This window comes from Mizuhopecten yessoensis, unplaced genomic scaffold, assembly GCF_002113885.1.
Source record: "Mizuhopecten yessoensis strain PY_sf001 unplaced genomic scaffold, ASM211388v2 scaffold716353, whole genome shotgun sequence".
Lineage (NCBI taxonomy): Eukaryota > Metazoa > Mollusca > Bivalvia > Pectinida > Pectinidae > Mizuhopecten > Mizuhopecten yessoensis.
Window position 1 is genome coordinate 1,224,306 of NW_018480074.1, and position 22,038 is coordinate 1,246,343.

The following is a 22,038-nucleotide window of genomic DNA, read 5'->3' on the forward strand; positions in this document are numbered from 1 at the left end:
CCCCGCCCCTAAGCCCCCTGGGGAGTCAGCCCCACCATTTGTACAATTTTTAATCACCACCACCTAGGGATGCTTCCAGTCAAATATGGTTGATATCCACTTCTTAGTTTCAGAGGAGAAGTCGCTTAAAGCAATATGGGCAAATAGACCCCTTTTGGCCCCGCCCCTCAGCCCCCTGGGGGGTCAGCCCCGCCATTTGTACAATTTTGAATCCCCACCACCTAGGGATGCTTCCAGTCAAATTTAGTTTAATTCCAACCAGTGGTTAAGAAGAAGAAATCGTTTAAAGAAATTGTTGACGTACGGACGGACGTACGCCACGGTATGGCATAAGCTCACCTTGGTCCTTCGGACCAGGTGAGCTAATAATGGTGTTACCATAGTAACAGTCCATAGTTATGACCTTACCAGTGATTGTGTGTCAAAGTGATAATGTTAATACAGTCTAGAGTAATGGTGTTACCATAGTAACAGTCCATAGTAATGGTGTTACCATAGTAACAGTCCATAGTAATGGTGTTACCATAATAACAGTCCATAGTAATGACCTTACCAGTGATTGTGTGTCAAAGTGATAATGTTATTACAGTCTAGAGTAATGGTGTTACCATAGTAACAATATTATAGTGGTTCTGATGTCACAGTGGTAATGGTGTAACCATATATAGTAATGATGTTGCCAGGGTTATGTTACAATAGAAATTATGTGACAGTGGTTACAATGTTTCAGTGAAGATGGCAGTTTGTTACTGTAAACCAAAAAAAAGTTCACTGCAATTTACTTTTAGCCAATTTCTCTCCACGGTAATGAAGGCGAATTTATCGTTACAAGCAATCATTAGTAAACAACATAATATGCATAGTAATTAAATGTGAAGGCGTAACTAACAATGAGCAAATATGGATTATTCCAGCTAAGGATGAAAGTTTTATCAGGCGAAAAAATCCCAGTATACAGTACTATGAATGCCTGGTATAAGACGAAAGCCTGAGGGTAAACCCTACAGAGGTGTTAGTACGTACAGTGAGGACAGTAGCGATGATGGAGAAGATGAGGAAAGCCTTTTCATTGTCCACCTCCACATCTAATAGTGGAATGCGTTTAGTCTCCTTTTTCAAGTCCATATCACTCTTAATGTCGGCGTAGGTCCACCACAGGAACACAGTGGCCACTGTAAAATAAATGCGAGTTTGCACCCGACGGCATAAATAACCCTCTCGTACCAGGAAGCGTAATGTCGGGAGGTCATTCAGTTGTGCATGGTCATACTCAATTGTACCTTTATGTATTTATAGACAACCACACACAGTGTAAAACAGTGGCGATTTTGAGAACAAACTTCTTTTTTTAAGAGCACAGAGATGAAATTGAAAGTATCAAGTACAGGTGACCCGAGTATTGAGTTCATGGTCAACAGCAACTTTATGTGACTGGTTGATTTACTATTATAACAAGAATAAAACCTTGAAGAAAAATCTTCAGTCAGCAAAGTTGTCATTCCTGTTAGTTACTATTCTTGATAACCACTGTTTGGTAAAATACTGTACTTTATTCATTAACAGTATTCTAAATATTGAACAGATTTTGAAAAAAAAAAAAAAAAAAAAAAAAAGGAGGGATNAAAAAAAAAAAAAAAAATGGATGGATTTAAACCCTTCCTGCTACCAGCCACATGTGTGGCAAGGGCATATAAATAGTCTTACACCGATTCATATTTGGAAAATAAAACTATTTTCCATCATTTTGGAGACAACAGCACACATCAACACCTACCCACACTTCCAACGATAGCCAGTGCCATGATTACCCAGACAATGAATGCTGCAAAGAACCTGATGAGGAGCACCATCAACACAGCGAATCCTGACAAAGTACAACAGGGCACGTTAAAATATTGTTTCTCATCATTTACAAATAAAGCTCGTAATCTACATACATACAAACGGTCCACAATTTCATACCATGCTTCTCCACAATGAAGGGGAGGATTTTTTATTACTTACTCAGAACACATTTGAAATCTTTTTTTTAATTGGGAATAAACATGTGATAAGCCTTATGCACAAATAAGTTTAAATTTCAACTGTGACTATCGATTAAAATATTTTTTACTCAGACTTCTGTTTTTGAAAAACAGCAAAAATATGTACATATAGGGTAGTTACATTACACAATATGATTTCTAGAACTTCAGATAAAATGCTAACACTGATAATAAGCCTTTCCCTATGGTTCACTATGTATTAAAGGGTTTTTTAAGCTATATAATTATTATTATAATTATGGTAAAAGTAACATGAAGTACATCATTCAACACACTAAAGTAAAAGTGCAGTTTGTCTATTTCAATCTGTTAGGGAGAGATATTTTTTGCTACAGGTTCAGTTTTTAACACCTGTAGCTGTGTTAACATAGGGGTAAAATGAGCTGTACTTCTGTCATTTAGTACACACAACCAGGTCTACAGGCAAAACGGTAAAAAGTGTTCCGTACAATATGATCTGGCCTTTATGGTTGTAGATATATATAGAAAACTCTTTTTTTCACATATTTGTTTTTGAATATACATTTTGTATTTATATTTCATAAACATATATTTTATATACATTTATTGAAATAGATATATATTTCCTATAAAGCTTTTCTAAATCACTCCCATGCCCACTTCTATTTTGGTCTTATATTAGGAATTTTGAGATACAGTTCAAAGTACTTTTACTTTTGAGAAAGAAATCACTTAAAACTTTAAAAGCAATTTTACAAAACATTTAAAAACAATGTTATAAAAGGAATTAAACAAATATATTAAAGTCAAAATAAGCATTAAGACAATGTTATATCAAATATAAGATTAAAGTGAACTGTGCTGATTATTTCATAGAAATAAGCAAGAAAATTATAATTTGAAAAAATATCTCACTTAAAATAATGAAGAAGCATAAACAAAGAAAATTGCAAGTGCATGTCAGAAAAAAAATCTGATAAAACAAACTCAATATAACAACCAAACAAGCAGTTTGAATCACGAAAATAATTGCAAAACTAACTTTAATTGAACAATTTGTGAGTCCATCAGAAGGTGAAGAGGTAAAAAGAGGTTACCGTAACATAGGCCCCGCAGGCCCGTCTCTCTCACCTATTGGTAAGTAGATCTTTGAAGTATCATTGCTCTTACAACTAAAAAGTATTACCTGTGTCAAAACTCTGGACTTACCCTTACATTATTTCAAGTATATCTCTCGAACATGCTAACTATGATAAAATATCTGATTATAACAGAAATTCAGATGAGCAGTTTTGATAACTTTACTAGATAATATCCTTTTTGTCCATTTTCAGGAACTCTAAAGAGCTCTGTGGAACCAATCTGAATGGATGTCCTTCTAGTTTGGCCAAATACTTTCCAAGAGGTCGAAATGACAAAATGTTCAGATAGACGATGGGTAATGCGCCATGGATAATGCTCACTTGGCCTTTACGGCCCGTTGAACTTGTAAAAACTAAGGATAAGCATATATACATGATTCTGCAGCTGGTGCGCCATGCCTACAAAGGCGTGCTGTATCTAACAAGCTGGAAGAGGTGTGATCCCAAACCTGCATAGGTGCCCTAATGATAATAATGATTGGACGGGAATGACATGTTTACAGATTTAAGTTAATCTGTGACGTGGGAATTCTAAAGTTATGATTATTCTAAAGTAATGATTATTCAAATGACAAAGACATTTCTTTTCTACAAGGAATTAAGAAATTCTATTCCAGTTCTTTTTATCTCCCTCCACTAATACATTATACGATAGCTATTAATTCCCTCCACTAATACATTGTACTACAGCTGTTTATTTTCCTCCACTAAGTTATTACCATTATTTTCCTTCACTGACCGATAACTTTTAGCTTCCTCACCTATCATATCCTATTAACTCCCTCCACTAATCCATAACCATGAACGCTGTCCACTAGTCAATGACCATTCAACACTGAATAATTACCTGTACCTTGTTCCACAAATCTATTACTTTTACCGCCCTCCACAATCCAGCCAGCTACTTTTACCTCCCTCCACTTACCCATTACTACATGTATGATTTCTTTCACAGATAAATTTTCATCACTTCCCAACCCCTACCCCTACCTCTCACCCAAACAACTAGTTTTACGTAAGTCAGCAGTGCGAAGGGGATAAAGGGGATAAAGTCCATGTCACCTTGTCTAATATCAGCACTATGATGCTGATTCTATAAGTGATGATGAGTTTAGCATTGCCAGTGATACCTGTAACTGGGAATGAGCAGTCCTTGATTTGTGTTAGCATGCGTTAGGTATAGTGTTAGGGGTTATATTTGTTAGTGTATAAAACAAACTTGTGTCATTCTTGGTTTTCAATAGTGTTCTGTATTAATTGAATGAAACGGACTGATTCAAATTCATATCTCTTCTTTAAACCAAAATACCTTGGATGAATTCTTCTGATAATTGAAAATAATGATTAATTTCTCTGAAAATAGAACATATTTATGTAAAAACTTTCATATCGACGCCTTAAAAGAAAACCAACAAAAGCTATGACATAAGCAGAATTAGAATGTGTTACAATTCATTAGAGGTTAGACAATTAACTGATGAAACAGTTAGTGATGAAATGGATTTTTCGAATTAGTTTTTCAGTAAATTAAATGAAGGATGTGTCCAGACTTTTAAGTGCAATATCTCACAAGTCATGCCAAAACAAAATGTCATTTATGTGTTCTCTACGTTTTACAAAATACTTATTAAATCAATTTCAATATTAATTTACTAATTTCTGAGCAACTAAAATGTTCTTCCCCTAACACATATCTTTATGTGTTCAAGAATAAACAAGAGGCCCATGAGGCTGGTATTGCTCACCTATTTTTATTTGTTTGCTGAACTAGAAAAGAAGTTGAAATATGTTTCCAACAATTTGATACCATGGTGGCCATCTTGGATTTCTTATAAAACCAATCCCTCATTCATACAACATTGAATCCCCTTGGCCCTGGAAAGCTGTAGCTTCATACAAAATATAGTTAAAATATATACATCCTGCTTAAATTATTGTTGTAAAAGACCTACTGCTCAGGGGATTTAACATGCAGGATAAGCCTCCAGGCCAAATGGGTTTTTTAATGTCAAATTTGGGTAAAATCCTTTCCCTATACTTCAAGAAGTAGAAATTTTCAGAGATTCTCCATTTCCAAATTAATTCAAAGCACTTGATCCATTCAGGAGTAGTAGTCTTTCAAAGGAAAAGTTGACAACAAATGCAGCACCAAGGCATAAGCTACATTTACCTGGCCTTTCGACGAAAAATTAATATATTATGATAGTTTTAAGAATTTATTTTTAAGAGAATTATTATTGGCTAAGGTTATTTCTTAATGAAGCAACCCCTAGACACATGTCAGTATTTAACACATAAACAATTAAGAAAGGAACTGTATCGTGTGAACATTTCATAATTTCAGTCAGCTTATTTTCAACTAATGTAAGAATATTTGTTACTTCCACTATGACAAAAATTTTGGCATGAATGAGAACAAAACTTTCTATTGTCGACTTATAAGAGAGAAAGCATAGCAGAGCAAAGCTGTATTACAGTGGGGAGTGTGATGGGGGCCTATGGAAGTACAACAGTGAGAGGTACCAGGATGATACAGGCACATACCAAATCCTGGTAGTGTGCAAAGATAAACAGGAAAAAGTTAAGAGTTAATAAATAGTTATAACAAATACATAATAGACATGTTGACTACATCATATCAAGTTGTAATGTTATGATAGAACTATCAATCCCATCTAGAATTATCATCACAAAACAATGGCCATCCTAAGCAGGGCCATTGTCCATCAATGATGATGATCTGTTTTTACTATTGATTCAGTCTTCATCTTTAAAAAAATAAATAATGAAAAATAATAAATAAATAAATCATGATTCTGAATTATTGTAAAGCTCTTTCTCACAAATATCGCAGAATAAGATTTTGAGCAGAATAGACTTTTAGATCACACAGCAAGTTCTACTTAAAATTAGTACACAGCTCACTACATAAACCAGCACATGTTCCATGTCAATAATTTGTTAAATTTCATCCAAACATCGTTAGCTGCACAAAATATTTAGAACCAGACACACTGAAACACAACACGGCTCATTTAACCTCTGCCCTCTATATATATAAATAAACTTTATTTATTTTATAACAATTATGAAACAAGTTCTTCCAACTTATATTTATCACTCTTGTTGGCCGGTATGTTAGCGCACTGAGGGTCTAAATGTGGGAGCAAACCAGAGTACCCGGAGAAACCCACATGGTCGGGCAGGTGACCCCATACCTTTTTACGTCCGATCGGGGAATCGAACCTTGGCTGCCTTGGTGAAAAACAGGTGCGCTATCCATTGCACCACCCGACCACCCTAAACCACCCGACTTTGCCCTCTAATTGACCTATCGCCAGATTCCACCCACTTTTCTTATTGACCAACTATGGATCCATTACCAAGTTATATTCATATTTCTCATTGGCCAACAATAAAATTTCTGATATGCTGTGCAGTCCCAATTGTACTAAATTACACCTCTAAATAGTTAAGCTTTTAATTAGATTAGCAATGGTGGATGATTACTGAGAGAGACTAAGCATATTGCACATATGTTATGCAGCCTAATGGTATACATTTTCCTTATGTTAGACCAACGAAACAAAGTTTCTATGGTTTGTCTTCATTCAACAGCAATTAACAACTGATAAAATGAAATATGTTAAGTCTGGCGCAATTGTAAAACATATTCAATTGTATTACTTACTATGCTACTACAAATTATTGCAAAAATGTGTTTCTGCATAATATATTGTACAGACGTCGACCATGGCAGGTAAGTGATCTAATATGTGAACTTGATGTACAAAACAACGAAAGCCTGATTCACAACTAGAATGGCAATTTGTGATCTATAAGGACTGCGAGGAATTGCTAAGGAAGATGTAAACGAACATCAAATCCCTTACATCATGAGTTTGGTACAACAGATATAGGTAAACATAACACCTAAACGTTCATGTGGCCCTGTGGTGTGTGAAGCAATCCGAAGTGTATCCAAAGATTTGTTTACAACTTCTGTTTCATGATTGTGATTTAAGCGTACATTATGTAGCCTGATTAGGCTCTTGCTTAATTATTTAACACAACCCATTTTAAATATGACTTATTGTACTTTCACCATTAGAAATGAGCACTATAAAAACATTTTTAATCCCTCTGAAGAGTCTTTCTCATATTAACATAAAACTGGGCCTAGAAATTCGACAGTAAGATTTTGACACAGTTCTATCTATGTGTCAAGCAGGTATTCAACACTGTACAATATTGGACTTTTATGACCCTGGAGGTCGCTATAATGTAAACTTCAAACACACAAAAATGTACTCCCTTATAGGACATTTGGTATGCATTATCTTCAACTTCACATAAAAATAAACCATTGTTTAGTGCTCTTAATGAATATACTAACCACATATGCAAATGTTATGATATTTCATCTGTCGAACAGTTTTAGGTATGTCCAGCTGTTCTAAATCTTTTGAGCCATTTGCTTACTAGCATCACTGTCCCAAAGACATGATTTATAGAATATTGATGTTAACACTGTTAGGTTACCGTTAGAGGTTGTAGTTATACTTGCGGTATCAAACAGATACAAATGTGTTAACTATCTATCCACAGGAAAGCCAGGTACTAGTTAACAAGAGGTCAAGCTAAACACTAGCTTCGTCACAGCTATTGTGAGAACCAACAGTGATAACTTCCAAAAGTTTGGGTCCTGTAACTCGTACTACAGTGCAACACCATAAAGGCTTGTTGAATGCAAGGCAATGATGCAGCAATGTTTTTGCTTAATTAAATTCAGTTTTGAATGATCTAGAATTTTGATAAAATAATTGCTCACATAATTGCTCACATGGGGCCAAGCAAGGGAGAGTTCTACATGCACACATAGCAGAGGAATATCCTATTATAAGCAATCACTACATCGGTTGTATACATTCACAAGCAAAGGCAAGGGGTAGCAGTCAATATCACACAAAGTCATTGTTCTATAAGCAAGCTACAAAAGGAACAAACTTCTACATTTTTTCCCTTTTGTTTTTGTTGCGGTACAAAACCTGTACTGCTAGACTAACTGATAAACCTTCCTGAACCTTATAACTACGGTAACTATTTTATCAAACCTGTCATCAAACATTGTACCTAACAAAAGTTAATTAATTACTACACCTGAACCCTTAACCCAATCTCACATCCTCTTACCTTTTACTGGTTTACCTGGACCCCTAAAACAGTGTCCAACCTTTGTACACTTCATTGATTTACCTAAACCAATCTCAAAACCTCCAAACATTTTCTGATATACATGAATCTCTCAACCAATCTGAAACCATCCTTCCCTTTACTGATTTACCTGTACCCTTAAACCAATATCAGGCCCTCCTAGCTATAGTACTTTACTGATTTACCTAAACCCATAAACAAATTCCAGACCCTCCTAGTCCTGATTTACCTCTACCCCCTCGTGCCCTTCACTGATTTACCTGTACCCTTAAACATTCTACCCTTCCAACCAATAGCCCCTCTTACCACTACAAGTATTACTACATGTCTCATCCTACCATTAATTCAATCACACTCCTTAATCAGACAATTTTTCTATTTTTGTATTCATCCAGAGTGAGCTTACACAAGTACTTGTATTACGATGTACACACCATTGAACCACTGTAGTTGCTACAGTGACATTTTATTTACTCTGACAGATGCACTGAAAATTAGCCCACACAACTTTGTTTACATGTAAATACGTTACAATTCCTAATTGCATAATATCTGGTACAGTGTATATCATGAATTACATAAACATTATTAGTGCCTCGTTGCTCGTAATACTAGTATTACACTAAATTTAGGTGAAACCCTATTACAGTGTAAGACCCTAATTCCATCTGTCTATAAATAGGGAGGAACACTTTAAATATTGATGTTTCCATGGTTACCTAGGTGTTTTTTGCTCAGTTTTCAAAATGAACAATTCCAGTTGCTAATATCATGAAAGGACTAATAATGTTTCAAAGGAGATGGAGGTAAAAAGTTAGTTGTGATCTACACATGCCTGTTCCTGTAGATCAATGGTGTATGGTGTACTCCTGTACTCCTGCTTACTTAACCCTACACTTCCCATCACTTCTAACAGAAGGATAGTTTCATGAAACATCTCATCATTGCCTTTTGACCTCATCACTATATACATGGCTACATCCAATAGAAATTTATCCCGAGGAATAGCCAGCATCAGTTATAATGCTTATGAATTTGTCATAAACATACAGCCTGTATTGTGATTTAATGCTTTACAAATTAATTTTTTCTTACTTTATTCCAAAAATCAAAAAGCCATCACTGAAACACTTTCCAAATATATCTTGGTTGAAAATTATCAGAGATGTATTATTATTGTAATATTTGTTAGAGTTTTAATTTCAAAGACAGAAAAACATGATGCACATGCATTGGTTGCCATAATTATATACCCCTTAGTCAAATAACATCGATGTGGTGTTCACATTCTTTGGCAATTCAATTATGGTGTCATCTTTACAATTGGCTGAGACACTCAACAAATTGTAAAAAAAAAAAGATGGCAAATGAGTTCAAAATATTAATTACCCCTTATGATAAAAGGCCTATCTATAATGTCAGTAGTTGTTTGAATGACTCTTAAATTTTCCAGTTAGGAACACACTGTATAATCAATTAAGCTTTGAAGTAAAAAAACAAAACGCAATACAAGACATCAAGGGTAAGTATGCACTAATGTAGTAAACAAATGGCTTCCAGGGGACTTGGACCAAATGCAAAAAAAAAAATGAAAATATTATAACTTGTATGTCGTTTTGTTGGGATTTGATAAAGCTGGCTCTACCAAGGACAGGGTCAGTAGCAGTAGCAGTCAAGACTTGGTTAGCTCACAGTTCTGTCTATCGGGCAATGTGCTTGTTTTTTAATTGGTCAGTAACAACCAAACTGTAGTCATTAAATTTTAATGCAAGCTACGCAGTACTGGAAAATTACTTGAGGCTTTGTTAAAATCAACAAGCGTAACTATAAATCAGGAGACCGTGATATGTAGTTTGAAATATATTATAATTTTCCAATATTTCCACATAGATTTGGAATAATTATGTTTACATTTATTGGTCATTTAATCCAGATTAAAGAAAAAACATACTCAATGTAAAGTCAAGCACACCTGGATGAGGACAGCACTGGTAAAGCTAACCATGCATAGCAGCAGTTTTAGGAAGATGACAGTGGTAGTGCTTTTAGTGCCATAGCCAGTGAGAAGCAGCGAAGATGTAAGCAGCATTGTTAGCGTGTTACTGTACAACAGCAGTCTGGAGAATGGACACATCCCCATATATATATATATATAGGAGAGGGTAGAAATGTAAGAGGTAGAACAAACAACCCATTCTCAGGTTAGAACCATACCTAAGGCAACAAAACACAGGACCATCATTTCTTTCCAGCTGGTGTATAGGTCACTGAGTACTTTCTGGAATAAGTCACTATCATTTAGCGAGTCAAATAGTCTGATTAGGGTTTGGTTGGCTAACTTGGTCAAATGCTTTGGAACACACCTATTCAGCAAAGGGATACTGTAAAAAACGGAGAAAACAAATTATAAAGTATTCTCACAACTGAACACACTGTTCTACTAGCAACACAAACTGGAGTTTGTCTCCACAAGCTTGCCAACTGCAAACCAATGATGCTATCATTTTTGTAACCAGATCAGTCATAATTTATGAATAATTTTACCATTAACTAAGAAATTTATTAGTTCCTCATTCACATATTCAGGCAAGAAATCACTGATTAGATCTAAAATTTCATGCAGCAATGAGGCTTCTTGTGGTACAAACTGAAGCTTCTGTTGTGCGTTAAGTGTCAACAATGATAATAATACACAAGACTAGCGTTGGAGACGTTCCACGTTTTGTCTCCTACACATGGATGGTATACCTAGGGCGATAAAACAGAGGACAATCATCTCCCGCCAAACCAGGCACACGTCCCGCACAATTTTATGGAACATATCAAACTTGTTAAAGAATGACAGCAAGCCACTGCCAATCTTTGGGGCCAGCACGCTCCAGGTCTTGGGCACACAATAATTCAGGATCGACTCACTGCAAAATCAACCAGTCTACAGCTCTAGTGACACACCATTACAGCTACAACTAAGATATACAGTTACAGGCACATGAAATGTTGAAGTTGGGTTCACCAAATACCTGGGTCATTTTGTTCAATGCGTGCACAGGACATACACTGGCCACTGCAGTGCTAGTATACCAGGAATCTGTAGTCTACTACTCATCACACTCCGTCTCAATACTGCTCATTTTCTGATAACTAATGTTATTTCTGACTTAAGTTGTTTAGAAAGAGAGATTTGTCAAAATTTGTAGGTAAACATATTGTTCTAGTTTAAATTTCTCCCTTCAAATGTTTTAAATAGATCAAACACTTCTACAAAAAGTTCACCACACTGCTTTGAACAAATGACCCAGTACCAAGACCTATTTATGCAACAAAGACAGAATAATTTTCTGACCTAAACAGTGGCTTTTCAAATTATTAATTCCAAATATTTACCAAATCGTCTTGAACATTATTTTATAATATCCTAGCATAAGGAACAATATACAAATACCATACCACAATTTTTTGAAATGTTCCGATACACTAAAATAAACCATCTTTAATGCACATAGAACCGACTTGAAAAACAGACGTTTGAACTGTGTAGATATAGGTTTATTTGTGTCATGTGCATAGAACAAGACCCCCATCAAAACCGAGACTATTGTTAGATCAATTAGCATCAACTAAACAGACTCTCTGTGTAATTAAACACATGTGGTAAATCTCATTGTTACAGCTTCCTGGTACCACTGACAGCACCATACGTGTCTAAAAATTCCACCAAACTGATATTAAACGCTTGTAAAATCAATACTTCAACCTTTAAATGAAAAGCTCTGAAAGTAGCCATAAAATGTAATAGCCTCGCCACACTGAAGTAATACATTGTTACAGTAAAAGTGCGGAAGTCTAGGTCTGCAGATATGGCATTTGTAAGATTGTGTTGTACAAGGCGGATTTAACTGCATCAGGTTACAAGTAAATATATATTATCTAGCATTTCCTGCAAGATGAAAATCAAAGCTGTTTGCCAGGACTGTAACAAACCTGGCCAAGACTGGCACTTGGGGACAAGAGCCTTCGTCTATCTTTGCCTGATTGTAGTCCGTAAAGTTGATGTCGTAGCGACACAGAATGGATCCTTCGGACTGAGAGAAGTCACGCACTTCATTGATGGATTTGAGGTCGTAGTCTGGACATTTGTTTACACACAAAGACATCTTGGTTGATGGGTTACTGATGTCCATAAAAAACACAAATCTGAAATGTAAAATTCATAACCCTTTAAAATAATAGAATATATTGAAATCAGAACTAAAATGAATGGTCTTCATCTATTTTCTTATTATAACCATGATTTCATAGTTCCTGAAATATGAAACTTAATGTAATTATTGATGTTTGTCAAATATTTTATATGTTTTACAGAAAACAGAAGATCAAAGAACAGAAAACTGTAGATCTCTGCAGAACCTGAGTAACCAAAAACTAATTATAAGATCAAAGAAAATAAAACAACATTTATGCTTATCAAATAGAAAAGATAACAATCAAAAAATATAAAACATCAGATTTCTAAACTAACCACACAATAGAAGGGTGTAAATCTATATCTATCACAGAATAGAAGATAAAACATCACCTTTCTCTACATCTTACAGAATAGTAATGAAAACAGCACACGAAAGAACAGAACAAACAGCAGATCTCTATACTAATCACAGAAAAGAACACAACAAATCAAAGAAAAGAATGGAAAACAACAGATCAAAGAATAGAATGGAAACACAGCAGATATCTATACTTATTACAGAATGAAAACAACAGATCAAAGAAAAGAATTAATAGGAACAGCAGATCTTTATACTAGTCACAAAATAGAAAACAGATCAAAGAATAGAAACAACAGATCAAAGAATAAAATAGAAAACAGATCAAATAATAGAAAACTACAGATCAAAGAATAAAATAGAAAACAACAGATCAAAGAAAACAACAGATCAATGAATAGAAAACAACGGATCAAAGAATAAAATAGAAAACAACAGATGAAGGAATAGAAAACAATCGATCAAAAAATAAAATAGAAAACAACAGATCAAAGAATAGAAAACAACAGATCAAAGAATAAATAGAAAACAACACATGAAGGAATAAAAAACTACAGATCAAAGAATAAAATAGAAAACAACAGATCAAAGAATAGAAAATTACAGATCAAAGAATAAAAAAGAAAACAACAGATCAAAGAATATAAAACTTCAGATCAAAGAATAAATAGAAAACAACAGATGAAGGAATAGAAAACTACAAATCAAAGAATAAAATAGAAAACAACAGATCAAAGAATAGAAAATAACAGATCAAAGAATAAAATAGAAAACAACAGATCAAAGAATAGAAAACAACAGATCAAAGAATAGAAAATTACAGATCAAATAATAAATAGAAAACAACAGATCAAAGAATAGAAAATAATAGATCAAAGAATAAAATAGAAAACAACAGATCAAAGAATAAAATAGAAAACAACAGATCAAAGAATAGAAACAACAGATCAAAGAATAGAAAACTACGGATCAAAGAATAAAATAGAAAACAGATCAACGAATAGAAAACAACAGATCAAAGAATGAAATAGAAAACAACAGATCAAAGAATAGAAAACAATAGATCAAAAAATAAAATAGAAAACAACAGATCACAAAATAGAAAACAACAGTTCAAAGAATAAATAGAAAACAACAGATGAAGGAATAGAAACAACAGATCAAAGAATAAAATAGAAAACAACATATCAAAGAATAGAAAATTACAGATCAAAGAATAAAATAGAAAACAACATATCAAAGAATAGAAAACTACAGATCAAAGAATAGAAAACTTCAGATCAAATAATAAATAGAAAACAACAGATCAAAGAATAGAAAACAACAGATCAAAGAATAAAAAAGTAAACAACAGATCAAAGAATAGAAAACTACAGATCAAAAAATAAAATAGAAAACAACAGATCAAAGAGTAGAAAACAACAGATCAAAGAGTAGAGAACAACAGATCAAAGAATAAAAAAGTAAACAACAGATCAAACAATAGAAAACTACAGATCAAAGAATAGAAAACTAAAGATCAAAGAATAAAATAGAAAACACCAGATCAAAGAATAAAATAGAAAAGAGCAGATCAAAGAATAGAAAACAACAGATCAAATAATAGAATACAACAGATCAAAGAATAGAAAACAGTAGAAAACAACAGATCAAAGCATAAAATAGAAAACAGCAGATCAAATAATAGAATACAACAGATCAAAGAATAAAAAAGTAAACAACAGATCAAACAATAGAAAACTACAGATCAAAGAATAGAAAACAACAGATCAAATAGTAGAAAACAACAGATCAAAGCATAAAATAGAAAACAGCAGATCAATGAATAGAATACAACAGATCAAAGAATAGAATAGAATACAACAGATCAAAGAATAGAAAATAACAGATCAAAGAATAAAATAGAAAAGAGCAGATCAAAGAATAGAAAACAGTAGAAAACAACAGATCAAATAGTAGAAAACAACAGATCAAATAGTAGAAAACAACAGATCAAATAGTAGAAAACAACAGATCAAATAATAGAATACAACAGATCAAAGAATAAAAAAGTAAACAACAGATCAAACAATAGAAAACTACAGATCAAAAAATAAAATAGAAAACAACAGATGAAGGAATAGAAAACAATCGATCAAAAAATAAAATAGAAAGCAACAGATCAAAGAATAAAATAGAAAAGAGCAGATCAAAGAATAGAAAACAGTAGAAAACAACAGATCAAAGCATAAAATAGAAAACAGCAGATCAATGAATAGAATACAACAGATCAAAGAATAGAATAGAAAACAAGGATCAAAGAATAAAATAGAAAAGAGCAGATCAAAGAATAGAAAACAACAGATCAAATAATAGAATACAACAGATCAAAGAATAAAATAGAAAAGAGCAGATCAAAGAATAGAAAACAACAGATCAAATAGTAGAAAACAACAGATCAAATAATAGAATACAACAGATCAAAGAATAGAATAGAATACAACAGATCAAAGAATAGAATAGAAAACAAGGATCAAAGAATAAAATAGAAAAGAGCAGATCAAAGAATAGAAAACAACAGATCAAATAATAGAATACAACAGATCAAAGAATAAAATAGAAAAGAGCAGATCAAAGAATAGAAAACAGTAGAAAACAACAGATCAAATAATAGAATACAACAGATCAAAGAATAGAATAGAAAACAACAGATCAAATAGTAGAAAACAACAGATCAAATAGTAGAAAACAACAGATCAAAGAACAGATCAAAAAATAAAATAGAAAACAACAGAACAAAGATAAGAAAACTACAGACCAAAGAGTAGAAAACAACAGACCAAAGAATAGAAAACAACAGATCAAAGATAGAAACAACAGATCAAAGAATAAAAAAGTAAACAACAGATCAAACAATAGAAAACTACAGATCAAAGAATAAAATAGAAAAGAGCAGATCAAAGAATAGAAAACAACAGATCAAATAGTAGAAAACAACAGATCAAAGAACAGATCAAAAAATAAAATAGAAAGCAACAGATCAAAGAATAAAATAGAAAAGAGCAGATCAAAGAATAGAAAACAACAGATCAAAGATAGAAACAACAGATCAAAGAATAGAAAACTAAAGATCAAAGAATAAAATAGAAAAGAGCAGATCAAAGAATAGAAAACAGTAGAAAACAACAGATCAAAGCATAAAATAGAAAACAGCAGATCAAAGAATAGAATAGAAAACAACAGATCAAAGAATAAAATAGAAAACAACAGATCAAAGATAAGAAAACTACAGACCAAAGAGTAGAAAACAACAGATCAAAGAATAAAATAGAAAACAACAGATCAAAGAATAAAATAGAAAACAACAGATCAAAGAGTAGAAAACAACAGATCAAAGAATAAAATAGAAAACAACAGATCAAAGAATAGAATTAATAGAAACAGCAGATCTCTATACAATTAGCAGAATAAAAAACAACAAATCAAAGAATAGAATAGAAAACAGCAGATCGCTATATTTATCATATAATAGAAAACAACAGATCTCTAAACTAATCACAGAATAGAAAACAACAGATCAAAGAATAGAAAACACAGATCAAAGAATAAAATAGAAAACAACAGATCAAAGAATAGAATTAATAGAAACAGCAGATCTCTATACAATTAGCAGAATAAAAAACAACAAATCAAAGAATAGAATGGAAACTCAGCAGATATCTATACTTATTACAGAATGAAAACAACAGATCAAAGAAAAGAATTAATAGAAACAGCAGATCTCTATACTCATCGCAGAATAGAACACAACAGATCAAAGAATAGAAAACAACAGATCAAAGAATAGAATAGAAAACAGCAGATCTCTATATTTATCATATAATAGAAAACAACAGATCTCTAAACTAATCACAGAATAGAAAACAACAGATCAAAGAATAGAAAACACAGATATGAAATATGAATGTAAACCTACGATATGTTTCGTATACATTGTTTATGATATAGTGGTACTGTATATATATATACTTCCAAAGGGTACAATTGCATTTAACAACTGCATTAAAATGTTGACTACAGGCTGAAATACTAATGACTTTAATTCTAATAAAATACATATTATGACATCCGACCACAGATAATTACACATACGAGGCATCAACTAGTAGTCCATTGTACATAAATGTAAGTTAACAGGTGTTTCACAGATGTTTCTGATAGTTGAACATAAGGTGTCAATATCAGACCTACAGTAAAATTCTAAAACTCCTTTTTTTTCTTTTCCTTTCCCTATTTATGTTAATTAGATTTAGGTTATTTTGAGTATACCCTTTAGGGACTTCAGATACATCAGAATACAAATAAGAAGCTCAGCACATTAACGAACAATTTCTATTGCAACATGGTATTAGTGTAAAATAATTAATCAAGCAATAGATTTAGTTAACGAAAGAGAGCTGTGATTTATCGTTTAGTAAATCAAAACAAATATCTAATATCAAACATGAACCACAAAGGGTCTAGAATCCCCCAACCTGTGATTTATTTTATTTTTTAATATCTCATGATGAAAAATTGACGCCAAAATGAAATTTACCAGAAAAGTATGTTTTTAAAATTATGACATTTTCATGCTATATATTAAATTATTTAATCTTGAGGGTACCCCATATTAAAACCTTTGAGATACAAGAATATAAATCAATTACAATTACATCCAGGATCTGTCATACAACTTAGAGGGTCACTAACATCCAGTCACATGATGTGCGTTACAATACTAACTCGATAAGTTCTATAAATTAACATTTGTTTTGATCCTGACTCTGTTCTTCCCCCCTTTATCAACTTTTAAGTTTTAAATATAACAAGATGCATACATGAATGAAAAAAAATGAAGCAAGCAAAATAAATAAAACAAAGGACTTATCAATCATTCCGTATGAACAAGAAATTGTTGATTTACAATTTGATAGGTTGTTCACAACAGAGCCTGATTTGGACATATGACCACAAAACTTTTTGTAACCTTGCGGTCTTAATTCTTCATGAAGAGAAAGACAGTGCTCTTATAAAACTTCATTAGTAAAAGTAATAAAACATGCATTTGAACTCTATGCACTTAAAATAAGTCAAGTCATGAATGGAAAATGAAATGAAATGAAAACAGGCAAAATAAATAAAACACTAGACTCATCAATAATTTAATATTAAATGAGGCATATACAGTTTTGGACCTTGCACGACTTCCAAACTCTGAAATGCTGACTTGTCTCAATAAAATGAAAAATTAAGACAGCAGACATATGACCTCTTAACGTTTAGTAGTGACCTTGACTTAAGAGATTGGCAAGAAACACATGGCCTCATAATGTTGAATGACCGTCCATTTAGTTAAATAAATTCTACTGATCAACGGTACTAAGGGTTCAGTCTAAACAAACAAACAAAAAACTATTTGACCTTTGATCTGTACTACAAAATGACCAGGAACGTATAGTAATTTGAACAAAAACGTAATACATGACAGTAACCAGTCGTTATGTATGCAGAACAACTCTAACTGATAAGAAGTCTGTTCTGATGGTTGTGGATTCTGGGGTGAGGATAGCACAACATGCTTACACTATAAACTGTCTGTTCTAGATGATTGATCCACCCTGTACATCTGAGGTGTAAGTTTTTGGTCCTGTTCTATAACTACTGTAGGTAATCTGGTCTATGACAGACACCCTGTACATCTGAGGTGTAAATTTTGGTCCTGTTCTATAACTATTGTAGGTAATCTGGTCTATGACAGACACCCTGTACATTATAAAGTGATTGATCCACCCTGTACATCTGAGGTGTAAGTTTTGGTCCTGTTCTATAACTATTGTAGGTAATCTGGTCTATGACAGACACCCTGTACATTATAAAGTGACTGATCCACCCTGTACATCTGAGGTGTAAGTTTTTGGTCCTGTTCTATAACTATTGTAGGTAATCTGGTCTATGACAGACACCCTGTACATTATAAAGTGACTGATCCACCCTGTACATCTGAGGTGTAAATTTTATCCTATAATAACTATTGTAGGTAATCTGGTCTATGACAGACACCCTGTACATCTGAGGTGTAAGTTTTGGTCCTGTTCTATAACTATTGTAGGTAATCTGGTCTATGACAGACACCCTGTACATTATAAAGTGACTGATCCACCCTGTACATCTGAGGTGTAAATTTTATCCTATAATAACTATTGTAGGTAATCAGGGCTACTGCAGATACTCGGATACAGGAGGAAATCAGCTGCATCCTTTGATGATACAGTTTGTAGAAGAAACAACAACAACTTCACAGGACACATACAAAGTGTACAATGCACACACCGAGTCTGTAAGATCCTCACACATATACAAACCATCACATACAGAGAAGGAATAACAAACTATTGCAAATAATACTATATACATGTATATACATATGCATATATACTGGCATGGCAATAAGCATTTTGTTTTTGGGTGATATCTCATCATTTTCATTAAATTTAAGCTGCAATTTTGCTATTTATAAAAAAAAAGATGGTTAGGCTTAGACACTGCACGCAAAGATCTGTGTCCAAATTCAAGAAATACATACAAGCTGAGTGGAACTTAAGTAAACAATTTTCTGTTGAAATGATTTGGAAAGATAAAGAAAACAATCCAAGCAGATGGTCCTCAAACTATTTTCAACTGTACTGAAAGTTGAAATCAGTACAAATCTAATTGTTGAACAACCTATGATTGTGTACTGTTCCAGAGTGTGACGGAATGATTTCCTGGGACCCGTTACACAGAGTAAAATACATTTGTAAGGGAAGCACTTTCCGGTTTTTTTCATTTTATCATTGTAATTTTTTTAAGAAAGCAAATTCGGAATTAATGATAATCTTTCTTTACTTTAAACAACAGTCCAGATTAAAAGCAACTACCAGGTATATATGAAATATTTAATCATATTTGGGTTTTTGTATGGGGTCTCTGACTATAGCACCAGCACATAGTACTGGCCACCCTGGATTCTGTGACACAGCCAATAACAAGTCTCTAGACTGAAAACGGGAAAGCAATCCTACCTGTGATTATTTCTATTAGATCTTTTAATATTGTATCAGATGTGGGAATACATGTGCCACATCTACCAGAACTGCTTTTAGTAGGTATTCCTAGGGAATATGACTGTCGCTGCACTTAATGGAGAAAAAAATCTGTGCAATAATAAATCAAATTTCCTGCTGTTATATGGTTTGCATTGTTAAACTAATGGAAATGTGTTTTAATAAAACAAAGGATTCTGTGATAAATAACAATACATTTTTTATTTTATTTTTTTTTCCAAATAAAATTATAGGTATCTATTACCTATTGACTTGCAACATAAACATCCATTATTAACAATCAATAATGTATATCTATGTCTGTTTTGAAAACCACAGATTCACAGTCCTTTGAATGCAAAATGAATTTGGTAGGTTTCTATAGTGACAATGTCAAGCAAAGGTATTGGTACATATTGGAGTGTTTCACAATTTATCTTTATATGTTTATATGTCCACTCTTACTAACATCATTGAAACTATTTAACCTCAGGGTTTCACTACATCTAAATAGTTTTTTATATCATTATATGTTAACAGCACACACTACAAGAATAGTCTACCAATAGAAGTCATGACAAACAGTATACAGGACATTTGTTCAACATATTTAGTACAAAAGCTGTGCGTACCTCCCCATTCAAAATAGGAGATACATGATGCTAAACACAACCAACCACCATCATCAGATTGCTAGCAACAGTTTGAAGAAGAGACAACTTTGGTTATGTATAGATCTACATCGCATTTCAAAAAGAAACAGTGAGATATGAATCCTACCTCCTTCCCGATCTGAAAAAATCAGACACTTGTATATAAGAGAAATATCGTCTACAAAACCTAGTGTCACAACACCAGCCAGAGCCAAGCTTCAGTCATCATTCTCACCCACCCCCGCACACACCCTACCTCCCAGGACAATCTCGGCCGATTGGTTTTGTGACCATAGATTTTGAAAGTAGAGCATTTCTTTAAATCATAGTGCAACAAATCACTGACATCCCTGTGTGTAAGTTCAAGCTAATTTCATCACATGCCCAATATTCTGATATTTACACACTGTCATCATTAAATGTAAACATCATGTACAGTTATAAATATCTGTTTGTCACTGTGCCTTTGTCTGCATTGTCCTTTACCAATAGTTCAGAAGGTTCAGACTCTTATCATCAAGTATTTCAATTGGACCAGATTTTTTGTATGGAGACTTACGATCTGCTTTTCATGTTCATGCCAGAGAGGGAGACATTGGGTATGGATCGCCCAGTGTTGTCCTCGTCACAGGTGTTGCCAAAGCTGTCGTAACCATACACCAGGCGAAAGGCATCGCCATGCATCACAGAAAACACAGCAATGTATATCTGAAACATGGAGTAATTGTAACATGTTACAAGGGCACTGTAATTTCTTTTGTTAATTTTCTGTTAAAAGATATTTCATTGATTATGTTTTAATAGTCTGTTCTTGATGATCTGAAATTGTAAATGAAAAGAATATTTCTTCCCTTAATAAAAGTAAAATTTGTTAATTCATAAATATTCACTAGACATTTTGAATCTGTGCCACTATCAAGACACACATTCTAGTCATGATACATCAATTTAAGAAGTTTCAGCTAAAACTATACAGCCCCCTAAAATCTACATGTACTGCTCCGATAAGCATTACATTATATCTTTGACAATATTTTATTTCACCTTCACTTTAGTTTCAAGACATGAAAATGGTAAGTTATTCATGGAAATATTTCATTCAAAGTTAGAATATGATTTAATTTCACACAACTGGTCACTGTGATCTTGGCTTTTAACATTTTGACTCGAACATTTGTAGGTCCTAGTTAGAAAAACTCTCTACAGACAGTCTGGAAACAATTTTGTTTTAGCCACAAATGACCTTGACCTATAATTTTGACCCCAAAACTAATAGGGTGCCCCATCAAATCAACAGAAGTCATCCTGTACGGTTTAATAAATGAAGCTCAATAAGACCTAATATACAGATATAATTATTATATGGAGTATGAACA

General features: G+C 33.2%; 1 protein-coding gene across 6 annotated transcripts in view; it reads right to left on the reverse strand.

Moving 5' to 3' along the window:
- The window catches only part of LOC110443610 (choline transporter-like protein 1), a 73,582-nt gene that overhangs the window by 10,966 nt on the left and 40,578 nt on the right, over positions 1–22,038 (reverse strand). For 4 of the 6 annotated variants that reach the window (XM_021487919.1, XM_021487924.1, XM_021487925.1 and 1 more), the window contains 6 exons: positions 21,222–21,370; positions 20,790–20,801; positions 12,344–12,556; positions 10,577–10,743; positions 1,775–1,864; positions 1,024–1,172 (listed from right to left, as the gene is read on the reverse strand). In XM_021487919.1, coding sequence (XP_021343594.1) covers positions 1,024–1,172; positions 1,775–1,864; positions 10,577–10,743; positions 12,344–12,556; positions 20,790–20,801; positions 21,222–21,370 — 780 coding nt within the window. Of the gene's footprint in view, positions 1–1,023; positions 1,173–1,774; positions 1,865–10,576; positions 10,744–11,110; positions 11,278–12,343; positions 12,557–20,789; positions 20,802–21,221; positions 21,371–22,038 lie in introns of all 6 variants that reach the window. The other 2 variants (XM_021487921.1, XM_021487923.1) reach the window with 2 other exon arrangements.